This window comes from Gobio gobio (genome assembly GCF_949357685.1).
Source record: "Gobio gobio genome assembly, chromosome: 11".
Lineage (NCBI taxonomy): Eukaryota > Metazoa > Chordata > Actinopteri > Cypriniformes > Gobionidae > Gobio > Gobio gobio.
This window is the reverse complement of record NC_137104.1, coordinates 44,105,172-44,122,601: the sequence shown is the minus strand read 5'-3', so window position 1 is coordinate 44,122,601 and position 17,430 is coordinate 44,105,172. Positions and strand designations below refer to the sequence as shown.

General features: G+C 38.1%; 1 protein-coding gene across 2 annotated transcripts in view; it reads right to left on the bottom strand.

Annotated features, from left to right (window-relative positions):
- LOC307133418 (glutamate receptor ionotropic, kainate 5) overlaps positions 1 to 17,430 on the bottom strand; it is a gene marked incomplete at its 3' end in the record, with an annotated part of 58,957 nt that overhangs the window by 16,791 nt on the left and 24,736 nt on the right. For both annotated transcript variants that reach the window (XM_079828497.1, XM_079828498.1), the window contains exons 12-16: positions 11,758 to 11,871; positions 9,725 to 9,834; positions 9,425 to 9,598; positions 6,086 to 6,251; positions 3,125 to 3,350 (exon numbers count right to left, since the gene is read on the bottom strand). In XM_079828497.1, coding sequence (XP_079684623.1) covers positions 3,125 to 3,350; positions 6,086 to 6,251; positions 9,425 to 9,598; positions 9,725 to 9,834; positions 11,758 to 11,871 — 790 coding nt within the window. The remainder of the gene's footprint in view (positions 1 to 3,124; positions 3,351 to 6,085; positions 6,252 to 9,424; positions 9,599 to 9,724; positions 9,835 to 11,757; positions 11,872 to 17,430) is intronic.

The following is a 17,430-nucleotide window of genomic DNA, read 5'->3' as shown; positions in this document are numbered from 1 at the left end:
GCAAATTAGTCCGGTGACATAGGACTCCTCCGCATATAAGATTAATAAAGCCTGAACCTCACCGTCAGTTCGTCGCTCATATTTTTTAAACTCCATTGTTGATTCGATTGGAAAACAACTGTTACTGCACGCACCGCAACAGACTTTTAAAAATGGTGGTTGAAAAAAAAGCTGCAGGGTAGGGACTTTTTTGAGGGGAACATTTTTAACCTGGAACTTCATTTAGACCCTGATCCCTGCAAAACACACAGAGTACCACCCCAAAGTCCCTAGTTCCTGAGGAAAGTTCCTGCAGTGGAAACGTGACTTTATACAACATTAGGAAGATCAGGCCTTTCCTATCTGAGCATGCTACACAACAACTTGTCCAAGCTCTTGTTCTATCCAGACTGAACTATTGTAATGCTCTCTTGGCAGGCCATCCAGCTCGCACTGTCAAACCTCTGCAACTGATTCAGAATGCTGCACCAAGAGTGGTCTTTAACGAGCCGAAGAGAGTGCACGTCACACCTCTCTTCATAAACTTGCACTGGTTGTCAATTGCCTCTCGCATCAAATTCAAGGCACTGATGTTTGCCTACAGAGCAACCACTGGCTCTGCAGCCCTATACCTAAACTCACTACTTCAGACTTATGTGCCTTCTGGAAGCTAGCATTATGCAAGTGAACGGCGCCTTATGGTGCCATCCAAAGAGGCACAAAATCACTGACCTTTACCTTGACTGTTCCATGCTGGTGGAATGACCTGCAAAACTCTGCTGTGACTTTAGCCATTTTCAAGAAATATTTTTCATCAACACTTTAATACTTTACCCTTTGACACATACTATTCTATATATATATATATATATATATATATATATATATATATATATATATATATATATAATGCCTTGCTAGTGTGTACTGTGCTAGATTAACTGGGACTATTCACAGCACTTACATATTGTGACTCTACTGTTGGTTTGATTGCTTCTATTGCTCTCCTCATTTGTAGTCGCTTTGGATAAAAGCGTCTGCTAAATGATTAAATGTAAATAACAAATGCCTGCAGAGGGCGCTAGTGGCCTCGCGGTTGTTGTTACACATACAGCATGATCAAATCCTTGTTTAAAGGTTACATAACACACACAGTTTCTGCCAATCTAATGTTAATCTTGAGTACCTATAGAGTAGTATTGCATCCTTCATATCTCCGAAGAGTCTTTAGTTTGATCATATTTATAAAAGACATACGCTGTACCAATTCTTCCCGAAAACACCCGAGCTCGTGCAGATGTGCAGTGGGCAGAGCTAAAAAATACACACACACACACACACACACACACACACACACACACACACACACACACACACACACACACACACACACACACACACACACACACACACACACACACACACACACACACACACACACACACACACACACACACACACACACACACACACATAATACATCATGTCATTATCCCTGGATAACTTTCGATTCACTATACGTTCGCGTTCTCATTATATGCACTTACGTACCAATTGCCAACAAAACAGACATATGATGCAGGTTCACTCCTGCGCCTGCGGTTTCGACGTGTGACCGGGAACAAACAAACACACTTCCAGAACTCTGTTGCTGCTCTGGAAAAACAAACTGCATCACTGTTCCCTTAAAGCTGGGTTATTTGGGGAGCTGAACAAGGTTATCTTTCCCTCGCAACCAAAAACACCCTTCTTTAGTGACATTGCTGATTTCTTGGTTTAAAAACTAAATGACAGCGTTGCCGATGGCTTCTGTAACCCGAACAAAGCTTGCTGATGGGCTTGCTCTTGCTCTCACTCGGATTGGCGTGCGCACGCGCTCATTCAGGAGAAGTGCCCATACAAGTAATTCCATCCTTTATGAAGTCATACGGGGCCATACTCGAAAAAAACTTGTTAGAATCCTGAAGTAGTGTATTTGGCATAGGTATACTCAGTCATACGTCCAACTCGTTTTGAAAAATTTTGGCCATGTTTAGCATGAGAATCCAACTCTTTAACAGTGTAAATTAATATTGTCCAAACAACATTTAATACAAATGTCCACTTAATCTTTAAAGGGGCTATATGCGTTTTTCTGAAATTTAAACTCGCGACTGACACCTGTGGCCAAAAAATAGAACTGCTCTTATTTTCTGCTCGCTCTCGCAGCGGTGGTGATGTCACATCCGCAGACAGCACGGGAAAAACCTACCCGCCAGAAAATAGGAAAAATAGGATACAGGCTTATAGGTGCACCCACTGTGAGCGGACAAGGTGTCAGTATGCTCATCAGGAGATGTTTGAGTCATAAATGGTAAAATAAAAAGGCTATTGTTACGTTTATTTTGGGGAAAAAGTTGCATATAGCCCCTTTAATATTTGACCACTTCTTTATGATAGAAATGCTACAGCCACTGTAATCTCTAGAATAAGAACATGTGGACATCAAAACATGCAAACTCAGAGCAAGGGTTTAAACTTTTATATTGAAAAACAGTTCACATATTTAGAAACATATTGATGCATTCTCCTATGTTGGCTTAGGTTTATAAATTATTTACGTCACAAATCTGGTGAAATAGCGCATTTTGCGTACCTAGATGAAGGTTATAAACAACACAAACTGTCACAGCATGCGGAGATTGAGTTTGGTAACCGAGCTGCTGAAACGCACTCCACGCATGTAAATGCACGTTGTTGGAAACCCAAAACAAACAGCACATGCAGAGACTGAGTTTGTGTGGAGCAGCATTTACTGCGAACGGAGCCCGCAGCGCATATTGAACTAAATCGCAGCCTTTGTGGAAGCCTGTTGCTACCTCAGAAAATAAAACAAGCAATTGTTCGTGAAATGAAGTTCAAAATAAGAAATGAAGTTAGAGTGTTAAATTTAAAAGTCAAAATTATTAGACTTGTACCACTTAATGCTGGCTTTCTCCATATATTGTATTACAGACCTCCTTGCTGGACACTCAAAAGCATTTCTACTTGTATAACAACGTTAAAATTAGACTTGAGTTTCTCTTAAACCTTTATATCCCACCTTAAGCCTTCCTCTCACTCGTTCTCTTTATTTCTCTGACTCTTCCACTTCCGCCCTACTCACCCAAAGGCATGCCGATGCCGTAGCCCTTGGTGTCCAACAGGCCTCCTATCTGTGTGAGGTTGCAGTTGAGGAGTCGGTGGTACTCGTTCATGGTGCTCTCCAGAAGAAAGGCGTATTTGGAGTTTAAAACCCGCGCTATGCCCTCCTCCGTGCTCTTCACGAACACACTGGGCTGCTTGGAGTACATGTAATTCCACATGCGCTGGTACGTCTGGTAGCGCGAGTTCTGAGAGCGAGAGTGCAGAGTGGGTTTGTCATCACAGATGAAAGTCATTGGAAAAGACAGAGAGAGAAAAGAGAGGTGAATCAGACATCGGTATTGGAAGGCGGAGAAAAATCAAAGACGAAATTATATTTGCGGTGACATGAGGACAGGTGAATGAATAAAGAGACATTTTATTGGCAGACATAGAGAGTGAACTCGATTAAGGTTACATATTGAAAGAAAGTGAAAATGTAAGAGAAAGAAAGATGGATAATACATTATTAATGTAATAGGGGAAGTGAACTTGGCCTCCAGTGTGAATATAGATGTGGCTGAGAGTCACTAAGGCAACTGCTTGCTGTCATAAACAGGACATGATGCATTATAACATCATTTAAATCACATGTACAAACTGCATGTATATATTTAAGAAAAATATGTTATATTTATATATAAAATATTTATATTATATATATGATAAATTATATAAATATATACAGTTGCTAGAAAAAGTATGTGAACCGCTTGCAGAATCTTTGAAAATGGGAATAATTTTAACAAAATAAGAGGGATCATACAAAATGCATGTTATTTTTTATTTAGTACTGTCCTGAATAAGATATTTTACATACATTTTTTTTAGATATAGTCCGTAAAGAAAAAAAAAATTATTGAAAATTATTGAATTTATTAAAATGACCCCGATCAAAAGTTTATGAACCATTGATTCTCAGTGCTGTGTGTCGTTCCCTGGATGATCCACGGCTGTTTTTTTGTTTTGTGATGGTTGTTTTTCCCCCGGTTTCACAGACAATGCTTAAGCTAATCCTAGACTAAAATGCCTGTTTGAGCTGTTTTAACTGAAAGAATCTTGCACTGACAAATCTTAAAATATGTCAGTGGCATTGTTTTATCTCAAGATGCACACCAGTAATGTTTTTTTCTTGGGCATGTTTATAAAAGTTACTTAAATGTCCTAATTGAACTAAGGCCTAATCCTGGCTTAGTCTAAGCCCTGTCTGTGAAACCGGGCCCATGAGTCCTTCAGTCTTCAGAAAAATCCTCCAGTTCCTGCACATTCTTCAGTTTTCCAGCATCTTTTTCAAATTTGAACCCTCTCCAGCAATGACTGTAAGATTTTAAGATCCATCTTTTTCACACTGAGGACAATTGAGGGACTCAAACACAACTACTAGAAAAGGTTCAAACATTCACTGATGGGGGGTGAAAGCTTATTGAATTTGAAGATCAAGTTAAATTGTACTTAATTTGTCTTCCGGGAAAAATGCAAGTATCTTCTGTTGCTTTCGAAGGGCATTACTAAATGAAAAAAAAAATATATTTAAACAAAAGAAAAATGTGGACATCTTCATCCTGTTCAAAAGGTTTACTGTCCTTAATTAATGCTTTGTGTTTCCTTCTGGAGCATCAGTGAATGTTTGAACCTTTTCTAGTAGTTGTGTTTGAGTCGGTCAATTGTCCTCAGTTTAAAAAGATGGATCTTAAAATCGTAGTCATTGCTGGAGAGGGTTCCATCCATCCATCCATCCATCTTCTTCCGCTTTATCCAGGGCCGGGTCGCGGGGGCAGCAGTCTAAGCAGAGATGCCCAGACTTCCCTCTCCCTAGACACTTCCTCTAGCTCTTCCGGGGGTACACCGAGGCGTTCCCAGGCCAGCCGGAAGACATAGTACCTCCAGCGTGTCCTTGGTCTTCCCCGGGGCCTCCTCCCGGTTGGACATGCCCGAAACACCTTCCCGGGAAGGCGTTCAGGAGGCATTCGGAACAGATGCCCGAGCCACCTCAGCTGACCCCTCTCGATGTGGAGGAGCAGCGGCTCTACTTCGAGTTCCTCCCGAGTGACTGAGCTTCTCACCCTATCTCTAAGGGAGCGCCCAGCCACCCTGCGGAGAAAGCTCATTTCGGCCGCCTGTATCCGGGATCTTGTCCTTTCGGTCATGACCCAAAGCTCATGACCATAGGTGAGAGTAGGAACGTAGATTGACCGGTAAATCGAGAGCTTCGCCTTACGGCTTAGCTCTTTCTTCACCACAACAGACCGGTACATCGACCGCAATACTGCAGAAGCTGCACCGATCCGTCTGTCAATCTCCCGTTCCATCCTCCCCTTACTCATGAACAAGACCCCTAGATACTTGAACTCCTCCACTTGAGACAGGAACAATTGGAGAGGGTTGAAATATGAAAAAGATGCTGGAAAACTGAAGAATGTGCAGGACCTGGAGGATTTTTCTGAAGAACGTTGGGCAGTTTAACTGCTCAGGACAAACAAGGGACTCACAAAAAAAAACTATATAAAAAATCCAGGGAACGACACGCAGTATTTTTTGGTCTTGTGGACTATATTTAAACATTTTTTATGAAAATGATCTTATTCAGGACAGTACTAAATAAAAAATAACATGCATTTTGTATGATCCCTCCTATTTAGTTAAAATTATTCCCAATTTCACAGATTCTGCAAGTGGTTCAATACATGCAAAAGGTGGTGCTTGTATAGAACTTTGTGAATGAAGGGTGTTTCAATTTGTGGAAATCTGAAGCTTTCTGTGAAGTTCTGCCAGCACAGATTCGGCGTGGGCCTGTATATGAGTCACTAGTCCAGTAACCGCCATAAACAGGACGTGATGCATTATGACATCACACGTGCACACATGGAAGGCCAGTAAAAAAACAAATCACACACGCACACAATTTCACACAAACACATGCTTGCATAAACAAGGACCTACGTACCATGAAGAAGGTCATAGTACTTCCTCCTTGAATAGTCCCATACTGGATGTTCGTCTGATCTGCCAAGTCATCAGCAGATTCGATTGGCACCTCCATCCTCTGGACCGTCAGAAAAGCTGCAAGGTTTGCCGTGTAGGAGGAAATGATGATCAGCGTGAATGCCCACCTGTTCCATACACACAGGAACACAGCGTTTTTTCCCACCAGAAATATATATGCACGTATTAGAGACAGATGTTAACATTAGACACAGGTGTGTTCAGATATGCTTTACAAACATCACTCAATGAAATATTGAAAAACACCCACAGCTGCAGTGTCAACCAGATGAACCTGGTTTGATCAAATGCAAATTAGCAAGCTATAAAAAATAAATAAATCAATGAATAGTGTTTGCAAACTCTGTGGAATTATCTGTACTGTGAATAAAACTCAGTGTTAACACTCTAATTCATGCCAGATGTTCTAGAAAAAACTCGGCCATACAAAGTTTAAGCTGGTAGACTAGTTCAAACTACGTTCTGGAATACTGTTAACCAGCTCAACCAGTTCCCCACCATAACCAATTTGGTCTACTAGCTCTGATTAGGATGGTCTGACAGGTTTACCTTAGCACCAATAATTGGCAGACCAGTTGGTCAGACACCTAACTAGCGTTAACCAGGTTAAAAAAAAAAACAAGCCAGGTTGTGTGCACAGATAATCTACATCCTGGAAACTAATATTCCTAAAAAAATACAAAAATTAATGCCTTCATGCTCTGTTTGATCTGAAATTTTTAAGTCAGGAACCCATGACATTATGAAAGTACACTACCATTCAAAAGTTTGAGGTGGGTAAGATTGTTTTTTTTAATGATGCTTTTTTTTTTTTTTTTAAACAATTATGCTGCATTTATTTGATCAAAAATACAGTGAAAACAGCAAATATTCTGAAATATGATTACTGTTAAAATAACTGGTTTTGTTTATAATTGAATATATTTTAAAATGCTGAATTTCAAGCATCATCAAGCCAGTCTTCAATGTCACGATCCTTGAGAAATCATTCTAATGTACTGATTCATTATTATCAATGTTGACAACAGTTGTATTGTTTAATACTATATTTTTGTGGAAACCACAATATTTTTTTAGGATACTTTAATAATTCAAAAGAATAGCTTCTGTAACAGTATTAATGTCTTTACTGTCTTTTGATCAATTTAATGCGTTCTAGCTGAATAAAAGTATTGATTTCTTTCAAAAAAAATCTTACTGACCCCAAAACTTTCAACGGTAGTTTGCTTTTTTTTTTGCGATTCTGAATGCTGATTCATGTTGACGAAGCAATTTTCAGTAGGAAGTTTGAGAGCCCTTCCCAACACAGGCATGGGTGTGCTCTTCGCCACAGCAAATCATGCCCATAGGAAAGGAAACTTCTCAAGTCCTCAGAGAAAGCTTTCATGAGACTGGCGAAGCATTTCAAACCTTTCTAAAGCGACTGGCCTTCAAAAATGCACACACAGGCAGATTAGTTACTTTTAGTAAAAGCTCTTTATCAAAAATTAAAGTACACCAATTGCAGACACACGTCTCCCCAGAGCATCACAGAGTTTAGTGCTGTGCTGAGGGACACAGTGGAGATAGACGGGAGCTCTCTGGTTTCTGGGTCACCCCTGTGTGGGATTAAAGTGGCATCTATTGTGTTTATTCACACCACAGATGATTAAACATTCGACTTCCCCTGCATGCACAGATCAAATCATTTCAACTCTGTTGTTACTCTTCCTGAAAGTGGTTGTTCAACTTAAATGACCTCAACAGCAAAGCGCAAGACTGAAATTGAAGAGATGGAACTCAAGACAGACTTGATATAGCAGAAAGAGCTAAATTAACTGAGGTGGGAGACTAATCTGGAAATACACTACAAAAGAGTGAAGCACACAATATGTCTGCACACAAAACAAACATCCCCATACAAACTTCAATACACTTTACACTTTCAATAAGTGAGAAAAGACACACTCTTAATGGTCTCTTTACACAGAGAACAGATTTTCAGTGCATGTTAAATTGAAATAACGCATCCCCATGTGTGAAAATCTGCCCCACAGAAAATGTTAACAGCAAGTAGGTCATTTTTGTTTTGTTTGCTTGGACCAGAAAAACAACACAAGACATTACAACAAATAAGATATGAGGGATTATTCGTCTAGAGACACTTCACATGAAATCTTGAAAAATGAAACTTAATTTATGTTGCTCTGGAATAAAAAGCTGATCTTGGTGTTGATCAACCTTCAAGTAGATTTTGCTAATATGCTAATGTGGGTTTTGTACTTTGTACCACCAAGTTAGACAGCAGTCAATTAAATATATAAATAACTATATAAATTAAAAGAAGTCATTTACATTTAAATGTATATATGAAAATAAAAATAATTGATTAATTTGTTCCTCTTCTCTTTTCACCCTGAAATTGGCTTTTTCGGGGGGGGGGGGGAAATGGATCTCAAAAACGTTTGGTGCAGTGGTTATATCAGAGATTCTTTGTAATTAAAATGAAAAATTATACACACAAAATGATCTGGTTAATTGGCAAGAGTGCATTATAAGTAAGATTTTACTTCATATATATATATATATATATACTAATAATATAGTTTTAGTAGTGCTGGGCAATTGATTAATTGCAATTAATCGCAACCAAAATAAAAGTTTGTGTTTACATAATATTTATGTGTGTGTACTGTGTAATAATTATTATATATTAGTATATAAGTATAATTTTTATAGTATATAAATTTAAGTATATATTTAAGAAGAATGTGTTATATTTATATATAAGATAAATTATATATGAAATATATATATATATATATATATATATATATATATATATATATATATATACATACACACACACACACACACACACACACACACACACATACACACATACACAGTATATATGCAAATATTTCTTAAAGATACACATGAAGGAGTGTGTATTTATACATACATAATAATTATTACATAGTACACACACACATATGTATTATGTAAACACAAACTTTACATTTTTATTTTGGATGCGATTAATTGCGATTAATCGATTCGCCAGCACTAAGTATTAGTTTGGATAAAAACAACAACAACAACAACAACAACAACAACAACAACAACACTGTCACTCATGTTCTGTAAGCTTTTGTGTCATGTGTGCAGAACCAGCTTGTGGAGATGCTGATATTGCACTCAGTGTGAAGAAGTGTCTTTAATACTCACAGATGCACATGAACACTTACTGCATGGTCTCTTACACCTCAAGGGAAGTGTGAACCATCCCCACACTTACCAAACACCACTGACACAGCGTGTGGACAGGGCCCGGGGCATGATCTCTGAGCCTTGCTGCATGAAACCACCGATCGGAAACCACAAGCTGTTCCCTAGCGTGTACTGATTCTCTAGGAGGTCCTTGCGGTCCCGCCAACACGGGAACGGGTTGTACCACTCATATGGACTCAGCCTGATGGAGAGAGAGAGAGAGAGAAAAACAAACAATGAAGACTACTGTTACCTTAGGAAGATCGCTGGACTGTGAAAATAATGATATTCAAAATAGATCTGTGTGTATTGAGTGACAGTGTGGTACCTGGCAGCCAGGAAGAGTACACAGCTAACAGCCAGATAGGCTAAAAGCATAAAGAGCCAGACAGCAGGCGAAAAGGGATCCAAAAAGGAGAAATAGCCTGGCTTCCTGCCCTGTACAAAGCACATAAACAATACAAACAATGCTTTCTCCACTCCTACAGAATCTCAAAACAGCTGAAAGCTTTCCCTGATACAATTGCTGTTTGTTATTGTTTCGTTTAGTGCACCTTTTCATATGCAGAGATTTGGTAAAAGTTTGTTATTGATATGGACAAAACATTATACATAATTTTTCATTTATGCATTATGCATCAGGCAGGTGCTTTCATCCAAAGCGACTTACAATGCATTAAAGGTAGGCATTTGATCAATTCATGTCTTCTAAGCGAACCAACGCCCTTTTGAGCCACGTTTGCACCATGCTTTGATGTTTAAGCTACAAGAATGCAAGATTTTTATGCCAGATTGTTAAATGTGACAATCCAACCAAACAAAATGTTTACTAAGTGCCGCCTGTTGCTAACTCAGACAAGCAATGCATACTGTCCCATATGAAGGTCTTAACCAGATTCACTATGGTAAGCCTATTATAAGTGTTTATATATTTATCAGCGGTTCGGAGCGCCAAAGTCACATCCGAATGATCAAAGTCACGCGATCCGAATCATGATTCGACATGCTGATTCATAACGCTCCAAAGCTTCATGAAGCAGTGTTTTGAAATCGCCCATCACTATATAAGTCGCTATTTAGTTTTTTTGGCGCACCAAAAATATTCTCATCACTTTATAATATTAATATTGAACCACTGTACTGTACATGAACTGATTTAAATACGTTTTTAGTACATTAAAGGATTAGTTAACTTTTAAATAAACTTTTGCTGATAAATAACTCACCCCCATGTCATCCAAGATGTCCATGTCTTTCTTTCTGCAGTCGAAAACAAATTTAGATTTTTGATGAAAACATTCCAGGATTTTTCTCCATATAATGGACTTCAATGGGCTCCAAATGGTTCAAGGCCCAAATGACAGTTTCAATGCAGCTTCAAATAGCTTTAAACGATACCAAACGATGAATAAAGGTCTTATCTAGCGAAACTATCAATTTCTGCGAGAAACCGAGCAGTATTTATGCTATTATTTTACCTCTTGTCAGAAGAACGTGATCATCTCTGAGCTCAGCCATAACTTCCGCTAAGTGAGGTCAAAATACGAGCGTGGTCATAGATATATCGATCGTAGATGCCTCATTCTATTGATCCGTGCAAGCGCTAATGAGGTATCTACGTATACATCTATGACCACACTCGTATTTTGACCTCAAGTTATGGCGGAGCTCAGAGATGATCACGTTTGTCTGACAAGAGGTAAAATAATAGCATAAATACTGCTCGGTTTCTCGCAGAGACTGATTGTTTCGCTAGATAAGACCCTTATTCATCGTCTGGTATCGTTTGGTATCGTTTAAAGCCCTTTGAAGCTGCACTGAAACTGTCATTTGGACATTGAACCATTTGGAGCCCATTGAAGTCATTTATATGGAGAAAAATCCTGGAATGTTTTCATCAAAAATGTTAATTTCTTTTCGACTGCAGAAAGAAAGACATGGACATCTTGGATGACATGGGGGTGAGTAAATTATCAGCAACAATTTATTAAAAAGTTAACTAATCCTTTAATGTATATTGAGAGAGGAAATGTCATTGCTGGCTATGCAGGCCTCACTGAGCCATCGGATTTCAACACAAATATCTAAATTTGTGTTCTGAAGATGAACAGATGTGGAACAGCATGAGTAATAAATGACATTATTTTCATTTTTGGGTGAACTAACCCTTTAAACTTAGCAGTGAATGTTTTATGAGCAGTAGGATAACCATATTCATCTGCACTTCCTCAAAATGCATGCAGCTTTTAGTCGCTTCACCCAAGAATATTACATAGTCAATGATAATAACAAAATCATCTCGGATATATAAATACCAATGTAGTATTCAATCACATTCAGTGCATTATAAATGTGTCTTACTATGTGGACGCGGTACAGGATACTGATTCCAAGGTTCATGAAAGGTTTGGAGAAATCTATGACCTTTTCCCTCTCTGATGTGATTGTAAATCCAGCCACTGCCATATCTGCTTTCTGCAACAAACGGAGAGAAAGAGACAGAATTAGCAATACTAGTTTGATATAGTATTCTCAGTCATTTTGCTGACTCAGGCAACATTTTCAGTTACCAAAATTACATTCAAGAGGTATTCGTCACCCATGATTTCCGATAACAGGGAGTTTTTTTTTAGATAAAGTACATTAGCAAATACAGTGTAGATGATCTCAAACAGACATGAAATACAGCAAAATACAGCAATTCTTTAACACAAAAATAAGTTTGTAGTGCTCTTCCTTTAAAGATATGGCTGTCGTCTTCCTGAGTAAAATCGAGCATATATGTACTTCCTCTAGAATTAGAATTTTTTTTTTTATTCAAAGTTCATTCACTGCTGGAATTCTTAAAGACCTAATGCACAGTAAAACGTTTAAAAAAAAACACAACCTATAATCCTCTATAATCGTCCTGATGGATTTCTGGTATAGCTTCAGGGTTTCTATTACATACTCTTACTTGGAGGAGTTTTACTGACAGATACTAACTACCAAACCCCCTCGGTTGTGGTGATAATTCAGTGATGTTGCTAAGCACTAATTAGCATACCGCTGTGACAGTTGTACAATGCTTGACTCGCACCAGGCCTGCAATTTCGTAGCATGTTATTTGTGCTCAACGTGTGTTCACGTGCTAAACATTGACCTTGGTTTCAAGAAGCACTCGAGAAGAAAAGCGGTTGACATTATCTGAAGTTCATTGATAAAGACACATAGTGGCAGTGGAAAGAAAAAGGATATTTAGCACAAGGAGAACGAGCAAAGAATTGAAAAAGGGAAAGTCAAGGCTGGACAGCTAGATGGATGAATGGACAGATAATAAAGGGATGTAAGTGCACTGGAAGAAGTCTGGGCTGATGGAAGAATTTGATATGAGAGTCCTTGGGTAAAAGGAAAGAGATTTATTTATTACGGGGAAGGAGAGAGATAGAAAAACAGGGCTAAAGAGTGGAAAACAGAAAGAGAGAGGGGGAGAAATAAAGTGACGGTCCTTGAGAGAAGAAACAGATACTTGTATGGGAAGGGGTGATGAGGGATGGTTAAAAACAGAGAGTTGGTAAAAAGAAAGCTTCCAGCAAGGACACAGGGAATATTGTGCCCTTGAGAGACGAAGGGAACGAGGGATACGGAATGAAAAATGAAAGAGGAAAAAATATAAACGCACAAGAGTGAAAGTTCCTGAGGAAGGAAATGAGCAATAATGAATAAAAAAACCTTGGTGTGGCATTATTTTGGCCTTTTTCTTTCCTTCCTCCTCGAGGGAGAAAGGGGTGACAGTGTTAGGGAGTAACTATTGTAACAGTTGTGACTACATTTTTCAGTAGCGCGACAAAAGCTCAGAAGTTTCTAAAGCAGTGAAGTTTTAAAAGTTGTTTTTCTTTGAGGAGCAGTTTTTCAAGACAAAATGCTACATTTTTTCACACTGTGCTTCACATGGAGCTTTACAGTCTCAAAAACTACAAAACTCAAACACTCAAAATTAGGAGACTCTTTACTTTACTTTACTTTACTTTACTTTAGAGCTTTATTTATCCCCTTGGGGCAATTAAAGTTAGGCTCACATGGTGCTTCACAAATAACACATATACATCCAAACAAACATGCAAAAAATATATAGAAAAAAAAAAAAGAATAAAAAATAAAATAAATAAAAACATCATATTAAATCAGCCAAATTTGTTACATAAACGAAGTGCCACAGGCACAAGAGTAAATTTATAATGATTTGTGGAAAATCTCAATGTCCTTAAACGCCGCCCCATGGGCAACCACTCAAACTCTAAATGCAGCGGGTGTGTGCTGTCTCCTATTATTTTGTGTGCCATTCTCAGAACTTGTTGTTCATAATACGATGCCAAGCTTTGTAAGGAGACTCCCATATTTTTTGAGCACATAGTAACAATACCTTGTAAACGATTCTTGTTCTTTGTAGACAGTGACGAGAACAAAAAAAGAAAAGAAAAGGACAAAATACTTTCAATAAATGAATTGTAAAAAGACCTAAGGATTCTTTCCTGTACATTAAAAGAATTAAGTTTCCTTAGTGCAAACAATCTCTGCTGTGCCTTTCCAATAATTGCTTGAGAGTTCTGATCAAACTTCAACTTTTTATCAAGGTTCCTAGGTACTTATATTCCTCCACTACATCCACTCGTGCATTATTAATGACCACAGGTTGAAGCGCCAGGTCTTTTTTACTAAAATTAATAATCATCTCTTTCGTTTTTGTTGCATTCAGATCTAACTTCATACTACTACACCAAGAAATAAAATCATATAAAACCGAACCATATTCCTGATCTGAATGTGAAAGTAGAGAAAGAAGCATGGTGTCATCTGCATATTTCACCAAATAACTATTATCTTGTGAACTCTGACAATCATTTGTATATAATATAAACAAAATACGAGAGAGAGCACAACCCTGAGGTGTACCTCCCGAAATATTTACCGTATCCGATAGGACCCCATTAACCCTAACCCTCTGTTGTCTTTCCGTTAAGAAACTCATTATCCATGAGACTATACCATGATTAAAATTAAACTGGCTAATAAGTTTTTGTCCTAAGATAACAGGCAGCAGAAGATTAAACGCAGACGAGAAGTCCACAAACAAGAGCCGCGCAAAGGTCCCACTCTTTTCCAAATGACGACAAACAGTATTTAACAAGAATAGCTTTGCATCCTCTACATCTCTTCCAGTGCGATTTGCAAATTGCAACGGATCTAGGACTGGTCCAGCAACCGTCATGAAATACTTCTTCATCTCTTTTTCAAAAGCCTTCATGACCAAAGAGGTCAAGGCGATAGGACGGTAATCACGGTAATCACGTAACTCACGACATTCGTTTAGTCAGTCAGTTCATAAAATAATACAATATTATCAGGGCTTGCTGTGGCTAGTTCTAAAGTTACTAGCCACTCAGCATTTTCGCTGGCCACAATTGTGACATCGATACCATGGGCAAAAACTGCCTTATTGATATTTTAAAGGGGTCCTATAATGCCCCTTTTAACAAGATGTAAATTAAGTATCTGATGTCCCCAGAGTGTATGAGAAGTTTTAGCTCAAAATAGTCCACAGATTATTTTTTACAGCATGTTAAAATTGTCAATTTTTAAGGGTGAGCAAAAAGGCGGCATTTTTGTTTTTCCCTTTAAATGCAAATGAGCTGCTGCTCCCGTCCCCCTTTCAAGAAGAGGGCGGAGCTTCAAGAGCTTGTGTTAGCAGCTCTGATTCCCTCACGCAGACATGCACTGAAAAGGTCTGAAACTGTTCAGCCTTTTATGTTTAAACCGGAGTCGGACAATGATGGAGAGACTGAAGAAAAAGTGACAACATGTAGAATGCAACAGGACGTTTCTGAATGGTTAGTTGATGAATTTATGTAGCTGATGTGGAGTTAACTGCCATCAAGTCATCGATTAGCATGTTCTGTCATGATAATCTATAAATCGCTCATGTGGGAACTGTTGTAAGATGCCTTCAGAGCCAGAGAATATATGCTGCATGAAGATAGAACAGGTTTCATCTTGCTTTTATGACATGCTTTTGCATTTGTGTTACGTACTGTATTGCAATAAATGTGAACAGACTCCCAAATGTGCTCTACTACAACGACTCTTCCTCTTCTCAACATGGCCTTTTTTGCGTGTTCCTGGGGGCAGGGTTTATGTACATTTTAGAGTCAGTGCTGTCACTAACCAGTGAATAAGCTTGTTGTAGTCTCTCCCAGCCGTTTGTTGTAGTCCTTAAGCGATTTCTTTAAAATAAAATATTTCCCTTTGCTTTGAACTTTGAGCATCGTAACTTTGCAAATGTTGTTAATGCTCAAACAGCAACATTACACACTAACTAAGGTTAAAAAAAGTGAGATCATAATAAAAGACACCTTTAATATTCTCATAATTTGGCAGCAGGTATATTAGCCTGCTGTCACTTTAAGACCTGACCCACGGATCCATTCTACTGTTACACATGCGCAACTGTTTATGTTCACTTAAAACATAACTGACTGCGTTTACGTGAATACTCGCCAAGACCAGCATTTTGACATTATTTTGTGTGTATTTCACTGTTTAAGTGCAATAAGCAGTGAAAAAGAACTCAATTTAGTTCTGAGTGGCAGCTTTATGTGTGCGCACTTTGGGTGTGAGCACAAAATCTGCAGGAATGAGTCAAATTATGCGCAATATGCTTAATTTTTTTTTGTAAACGAGGCACATGGAGAGTTTGCAAAGAAACTTTTGTTGAAAGATGAAGCAGCTAACTGTATTGCATCACAAACCGTAGGTAAATGATTTCATAATGCATTGTCTGTAAATGATGGTTTTATATGGATAATGTTTTTAAAATGTGCACGTGGGCATTGATACTTTTTCTTATGCAATGATGTTAGCCAATCATAACAGTGGCCATTTACTGAAAAGCCTTAAAGGAGCCGCCCCTTTAAAACTGATACATTTTAGAAAGAGGGTTAGAATGAAGGTTGAAAATAATATTTTTCCCGCATTTATATATTTGTTTTTCATGCAAAAACTTTATTGATATTATAAGTTAACCTCAATAAACATGTAATAACTCCATAAAAAGATTTTATTGACCCTAAAAAGATTTAATGTGATTAGCTACATTTTATTAAAAGATAATAGTCAACATTTGTCGACCTGAAGTATTTAAAATCATGAGTAGCTTGTAGCTTGTCAAGCAAAGTACTTTTCCTAACACTAGAGGTGATAAATAGCAGTTAATTCTGCTTAAAAAAAACCAAGTGTACCCCAGATATCTCTCAATCTGCTTAATTACTGCCTAATTGATTACTGAGAGATAGCTTTGTAAACCACATTCAAAGGGTGTCATCAAATTCTGGTGTCAAGGAAGAGCTGGAGTGTGGGTCCATGGAGAGAAAGATGTGTGCAAACACAGTTTACATACACTATACGCCAACATGTGACCACTGTGTATACTGGCTGCAGCAGCTGTAATGGTATAGTGTCATGGAATAATTAGACACAGAAGGAACTGATTATTATATGTGTGTGTGTGTTGGCATATTTCAAAAGAATTTTGCCGAGACCTGCCCACACCGGGGTTAATTGAATGACATTAACGTTCTTATTACTGCCGTCATTATTTTTAGCATTAGTGCGAATAGCGCTAATATCTGTAATCGTTACTCTAATGGAAACATCAGCTGGCAACAGTCCAGTGTTGAAATCCTGCTAGCTGCATTCAAACATGCGAACATATAAAAGGCTCTTGCACATTTGAATAAAAAGCTCATTTTCAAAGAAAATGCTTTAGAAGTTGTGTTTTAGTTTTATCAGGTGTACACAATTATTTTAATAATGTTTAAAGGTTATTTCAAATGTTTTGATGAATGAACATGCAATTACACTAAACTGAATTAAGTGTATTCGAAGTTGGCCCTGCTTTTGCCAACTATAAATCATTATTTATTCAGATTATTAAAGGGTTAGTTCACCCAAAAATTTAAATTACTCCATGATTTACTCACCCTCAAGTCATCCAAGGTG